The sequence below is a fragment of the Halyomorpha halys genome, unplaced genomic scaffold (assembly GCF_000696795.3).
Source record: "Halyomorpha halys isolate HHAL.00 unplaced genomic scaffold, Hhal_1.1 Scaffold577.1, whole genome shotgun sequence".
NCBI lineage: Eukaryota > Metazoa > Arthropoda > Insecta > Hemiptera > Pentatomidae > Halyomorpha > Halyomorpha halys.
The window spans coordinates 708,298-715,491 of record NW_027113760.1 but is presented as its reverse complement, the minus strand read 5'-3'; the positions used below and the strand labels follow the sequence as shown (position 1 = coordinate 715,491).

The window sequence follows — 7,194 nt, the reverse complement described above, 5'->3', positions numbered from 1 at the left end:
ATACTTTCTTTCTTTATAATATATACAATTTATTTGTTAAATATAGACTTCAAACATTTTTATGTAATTAATCTTTCCAACCCAAAAATAATTTTCCTAGCACATATTCTACCTAGCAAGAGGAAAGTCTTTCACTGAGGCTCTCAGTTCAGGAAACAATAATAACAAATAACAACAAGCAAAGAAATAGGACAAATTACAAAGCCTTTAAGATTTTTTAAAAAATATTTTTGGCTTTTTAGACACATAGGATCTATTTCAAAAAAATCTTAGTAACGATGATAACTGTCTATTAATGTTTTATAGCTTCAGAAATGGTAATTAAACAGTAAGATAGTAAACTAAAGTAGCAAGAATCAATATAAAGCTGTGGCTTGGCTTAGTTTCTCTTAAATACCAAACCCACTAGCAAGTTTAACTTCTAAAAATCTGAAATTAATGCCTCTAAACTCCTAATCAAGTAGCTAAGCAATGATCCTTGAAAGGCCAATACTTCAGATCTAATTATTTTGAAAAAATGTTCAAGGGTGACACGAGAATTGACTCAATTCTCCTAAAAGTCATTAACCAAGAACTGCTAATACACCGCTAAATAGCCAATAAAACTAATGCCTGAAATGAAATGAACACATCAATTTGCATATTTTATTTCAGGACACTCCTAACATCATTATATTTAAAATAATACTATTAATTTCCCATTTATAAATATTGGCTTTACCACTGCTTAAGTGAAAAAACATATCAAATAATCCAAAAAACCAAAAATTAGAGGTTTAAACTTACTCTCATAAGATCCTCTGGTTTATCAGTCATTATAAAAAATAAATTAAACTATAAGGGCTTATAAGATAGTAGTATGTCAACCTTAATACATTAATTTTTGTTCATAATTTTCAAGTTATGACGATAGTAAGTTTTTTAAAGTTTAAAGTTTATACCAATGAGAATAGATTAATAAAATATCTCTATAAACAAAAAAATTAATAAAAAGAGTATAAGAATTCCCATCAACTATAAAAATAATCATGGGACTCCACTAGATATTGAAGTGAACTGAAAATTTACTTTCCACACATTAGTCAATTAATTTTCAGTATTTGATAAGAATACTTTTACATACCTGAGTGACCTGACAGAGCCTGGTAAGCTTGGCCAGTAGCACAGTCAGTAACATATATTTTGCAGTCACCTGCACCTCCACTGATGAGCAGGCTAGATTTGTTGCTGGTGTCTTCGATGAAACAGACATCACGCACTGTACCATCATGCATAGTCAATTCTATTTCTTGTCCTGCAAAATAGTCAGTAGGTTAACTTTAGTTTAATGTGAATGATTAAAACAAATATAATACAAGTCAAATGGGACTTAGTAATTCACTGATATATAAATTCCAAAATTAAATTGTAATTTAATGAGTCAATATTTAATATAGAATAAAAATTGAACATAAATCTGAAATTTAATAGAGAACTTATGAAAAACTAATGTATTTTTAATTTAAGATTTTTGGTGATATGAAGATTTTTATAATTTACATCAGGAAGTGGTAATAATAAAAACAGACAAACAAGTATGAACTGTCAAACAGATATAAGAAAGATTTTCAGCATCTAAAAGGTTTCTTTTATTATTAAACTTTCTAAATTAAATCATATGTCTTGTATTAAATAAGAAGACATTAAAAATGGAAGAAATGAAAATACATACACTTTTCATGAAAATGTGAACTAAAAACAAGACAGCGGTAGTATAGAAATATCTTATATCTGATATACCTTCAAGATTTGAAGTTTCAGGATTAAATCTCATCAATTTCACTGTCTTATCGTTGCTTCCTGTTGCCATCAAGTCACCGACGGGTGTCCAAGCCATGCAGTAAATGGATCCTTTATGGTGTCTAGTTCTCTTGAATAAAACAGTGGGTTGATATGTAGAATGGTCCTCTCTAAAACAAATATAATATATCATACATCAACAACAAACAACACCTTTATAGAAAACAAAATATCATTTGTAAGTGGAAACTTATGGAAAACAAGTATCATTTAGTTTTCTAGAGAGTGAATGATGATGATTCATGCTGTTTTTCAGTTTCAGGCGCTTTTTAAATATTGCTCGATTTAACTATCTCAAAGTTTCCTTTTCCCGTTTTAAGCTCATATTTCAAAAGTGATATAGGACCGTCGCTTCCCAGGGGTCTTAGTAGGGTTGGTCCGGGTTGCCTTTTTTTTGTGTTATGATCTCCTCTTGTGAGATTGCGACATGTCGTACATCGACCAACCTACTCGCTGTAATTGTCTGTTTGAAAAGTCAGATAAGTAAGGCTACCATGGAGGGCGGGGGTGAGGGTTTCACTGTGTTTTTCAATTTCAGGCACTTTTAAAATATTGCTCGATTAAACTACCTTAAAGTCTCCTCTTCTCGTTTTTAGCTAATATTTCAAAAGTGATCATCATTGATGATCACCAATAATTTTAATTTAAATCATTCAGATGCAAGAAGGACATTTTTTTTCCCCTCACTAGAGACAATGAACTATAAAGATCTTTGGCTATATGATTTTTTTTACAGCTTGTGGGAGCACAGATGGGGTGAAGGAAGTACACCTGGAAGCATTCAATTACCACTCCTCCTGTAGTCTATAGACTCACATATTACTGGAAAGACAATTTGATACTTAAAAAACCAGGAACCCCATGCAAGCTAATGACAAGTATACTGATCACATTTATAGTCTCCCCTGGTTTTCGAAATCAGTGAAATGGCAAAGAGAGAAGTACAGAGATCTTTAAGAGTCCTGCTTTGCCTTCTGAATGTTGGTAGCAAAGATTGTTCAGGTATTTATAGGTGTAAATACTGCACATGGATCAATATATGATAATTTATTTTAATTTAAATAAATGTTAATTTTCATTAACTAAATTTTATGTTATTTCTCTAATCTAAATAATATAATATAACATAAAAATTAATGTTTGTTTTTATCTGTTTGAAATAATTATTTTATGAATGAATATTTATTTTGCATTCTGTACTTCAGATATGTCCAAATGATGAAGAAATAACTTGAAATGAGACAAGAAATTGTAAAAATCAGTAAAAAAAAATGATAAAAGAAGATCCTTCATTCACAAAGTATCAAATATAAATATGATATGACCATCCATTCTTATGAACAAAAAAAGAAAAAAGGGATAACAGAGAAAAAATGAAATGCATTTTATTACTGTACCTGAGATCTGAGAGTTTAGGGTAAGCACAAATGCGAAGAGTTTTTGAATTGGAACCAACAGCATAGATATTGCCCTGAGGGTGGAATTCTGCACATCGCACTGCCTGAACATCTTCCAATGTTGTTACAGCTATAAACCTTGGTCTGTTGTCATTTGAATCTCCTCTTCCTACAACCTGCTAAAATATTAAAAATAAAAATTAAAAAGACAAAAAAAAAACAAGAAAAAATTACAACATGCATCAATACAATATACATCAATAATCATTCAAATGTTATCAGAAAAATATACAAAAAAAATCTACTTTGACTTTTCAATAAACACAAATGTATGTGTACATATAGACATTAATTAAAAAAGATCGTGTTTGGTATGACCTAAGACAGATTTTGGAAAACAAATTATTGATGCAGGGATGCAGTTATAAATCAAGCATTTTAAGAGAAAAATAAGTTATTGTTACGACCAGAAAACACTTATGACTATTTTAGACAACAGGAAATATTTCAAATATAGAGTTCATGGTGTGTGAATAAATCAATTTTATCTAATCCTGATTGGACAGAAAATAATGCCACATAGTCCAAGAAGGTTTCAGTTGTTTAATAATTACCGAGGTAAAAGTGACTCTGTGCTAATTATGCCTTATATTTACGAAACTATTATCCTTCTTGCTGTCCTTTACAGAAGTCAAACGGAACCGCTAACTAAGGGAAAGAACAATGTGTTAAAGTTTTTGAAAACAACTGCATAAAATCTTTGGACAAAAGATAAATGAATTAATCATAAAATTTAGACGGGAGCTGATCCGGAAAAGAAATATTACAACATAGTTGTGGAAAGTTTTGGAATAGGAAAGTTAAATGTTTTTGTCAGCTAAGGGTATTAAGAAATCTGTAAGCTTTGGGCGTCACAATATCAATTAGAAGTAGCAGGAAGTTTGAAAAAAGTTTTGGTTTGTGTTTATTTGAATTATGAAAGGATTTTGCCATGGGTTCTTGCGTCGATTGATGATGATGATGAAAGGATTTTAGACTTAGAATGGATATTTCATTCTCGAGTCTTACTCTGCGTAATATACATCAAACTTTAAAAATCCAATAATACCTTAATTTAAAAAGTAACTTTCAATAAGACCATTCGTCTGCAATTTACGTTTGGTTCAGACTAGAGTCGCAGAAATATGGTAAGAGATCTTCTTGTAGAACATATCTACTTATATTTAATTTTAATCGTTCTATTTCATTTGTAATAAGTTTTTTTAAAAGTTAGAATTGCAGCCTTGAGACGCAGCGGAACGGAGTAATTACGCAACAATGTGGATCACCGGTGGTACACCAAGTTTGGACCTGACCGCCCCGAGCTGGTGGCGCCCGACCTCCCACAAGAGTGGAATTTTTTTTTTTTTTTTTTCAAACCGCACAAGTACCATGACTAAACGAGAAACAGACTAGAATAGGAAGTCACGTCTTCACGCAGATTAAAAAGTTGTGCAAGACTTGGAAACGGAGTAGATCACGAGGAAATGAATCGCTTCTCTGCAAATCAACAGTAATTAATTGTTGAATATTAGGATAAATAATTCACCAGCGTTAAATCATACGCATTTGTTTCATATACAAGAGTAGATGATCAAGGGTTAACGATTAACTGAATAACAAAAATTTATGAGAACTAACAAAAGGACTAATCACTATATATATATTTACATTAATACGACAGAATGGATCTTCAGTTCGAAGGTTTGATTTATACTAACAAAGTTTTGTGCTATATTTTACACTGTTTAAAGCTAAATTATAGTATTTTAACGTGAGCGATTTTTCTACTTCTTTTTCCCTATGGTATAAGTATGTACTCGCAAACTGATGCATAAAAGTTAATATGTAGTTATTCACGGGAAATACAGTCTTCTCAAAAGTCATCTCTAATAGTTATTTTACCCCAATTACTTTAATGAAAAATGTGTATAATCACTAGTCAAGATTGATTAGTCTGCCAAGTATAGATAGGGGGAATACAAATTGGCAGCTATTCAAAACGTAAAAAATAAAATAATTTTTCATTTCGAACTCTATATTTTTAAAATTACTAATAAAAATAGAAAACGTGAGATAATACTTTAAAGTAGAGTAAATTTCCTAAAATATGAGCCCTAATAGACATATTCACAGTTTGCGAGATATAGCTTTTTAAACTGCAACAGTTTCTAAAAAATGCACTGAAATCTATATCTCAAAAACTACTCGATGCACAGATGTCTATTAGCACTTAAATTAAAGCTAGTTTAATGTACTATAAAGTAGTTTATAATGTTTATCCTTGTAGGAGTAGTAGTTTTCATAATATTCGACGAACTAAATTCACAAAATGCTAGTTGTTTGGACAAACATTTTGATTTATGAAAAAATATATCTCAGGAAACCATAAGACGTACAGATGTCTGCCAGCACTCAAATTAAAGCTAGTTAAATTGACTATAAAATATTTTATAACTTTTATCTTTGTAGGAGTAGTAGTTTTTATGATATGACCCAATCGAAAATTGGGGTGAAATAACTGTGTTTTTTTTCCACCGGCTATTCTACTAGAATAATCTTTAAAAATTAGTATCCTCCATTTATTGGCTAATAGACATTTTTCAAACCCACCCTTGATATAGATGAACAGCATAAGAAGTACCACAACCAAGATTACGGCTTCATTGTCATGGCAAAGATTACGAATGCTTCTTATTAAACGATCACTACTCCGTTTCTACGATCCCTATCGAGATGTAACTAAGTCTAAGACCTTTTTCAATAACCAACCTTTCCAAAACAGGAAAATAAATTCAAATCGGACTTTTATTTCTTGAAGTTAAGACGTTCAAACAAACTTTTATGTATATATTATTATAAATTGCATTTCTTTGTTTGTTAAGTAAATTTTTGGAAAATATTTTGCATTTTTTGATGAAGATGAACCTTTAATAATAATATCATAAGATCACGTAGCGGTAAGACCAGTTATTTAAAATGTGAAAGCGGTACGCAGTGACATTAGGTTGGGGAATCCCTAATAAATATAGTCAGCAATGGCGACAAAAATATAGGAAAATCCATAAATATACAAAAACTGTAATTAATTAGGTTATTATTGGAAGATGTCAAACAAATCCTTTAAGTTGGCTAAACATGGCCATTGACCAGCATTCTTGCACGAGTCTGGTCTCTCAGACAAACCAGCTTTTCACCAATCCAGGTTACATCCGGACTGATAAGACAGTGTCGCATTAATTAATAACAGAATATATTATATAGCATTTTAGCAATCTGATACATGATACAGACAGGCTAAGGAGAGAGACGTCATATTTTCTATTGAACTCGTAAACAGTTGAACATTCAGAAGTGTAATATCTAATATTTGGCAAGCCTATATAAGTGTGAATTAACGTAATTTTGTTGTTTCCAATCCTGTAAGTTGATGTTGTCAGTATCATTGACAAATCTTCGACAGGTTAGTTTCAAATACCCCTTCCCACCCCATTTATCTAAGAAATTACGAGGCAGGGGTAAACAAAAATATTTCACGGCGGCCACAAGGAATGAAAATTTGACCAGAGTGGAGGGCACTAGAATGGGTTGGTTACCTGTAGACAAACCAAATGTTAGAAATGACCAGGTAGAGGAGGGTCATAGGAAAAAAAAGTTATTGGTACTATTTTTGTGATCAATATATTTTTTGTAATCTTCCAATAATGTCAGATATCTATTAAAAAAATTGAAATATACAAACCAAGAAAATATTCACTATAATCTATACTATTATTTTTATTTTATTATATTTTTATACCAGATCGGCCTGGTGGGCCTTACATGGTTGATATAACTTATATTATATATATTGTTTAACAGTTGATTATGAGGGGGTATAGTCATACAAATGACACCCCTAACTACATACAATGTTCTT

The 7,194-nt window shown here is 30.9% G+C and overlaps 1 protein-coding gene across 7 annotated transcripts in view; it reads right to left on the bottom strand.

Annotated features, from left to right (window-relative positions):
• LOC106684402 (WD repeat-containing protein 47) overlaps positions 1 to 7,194 on the bottom strand; it is a 353,715-nt gene that overhangs the window by 5,679 nt on the left and 340,842 nt on the right. For all 7 annotated transcript variants that reach the window (XM_014426461.3, XM_014426460.3, XM_014426463.3 and 4 more), the window contains 3 exons: positions 3,237 to 3,415; positions 1,780 to 1,949; positions 1,124 to 1,294 (listed from right to left, as the gene is read on the bottom strand). In XM_014426461.3, coding sequence (XP_014281947.1) covers positions 1,124 to 1,294; positions 1,780 to 1,949; positions 3,237 to 3,415 — 520 coding nt within the window. The remainder of the gene's footprint in view (positions 1 to 1,123; positions 1,295 to 1,779; positions 1,950 to 3,236; positions 3,416 to 7,194) is intronic.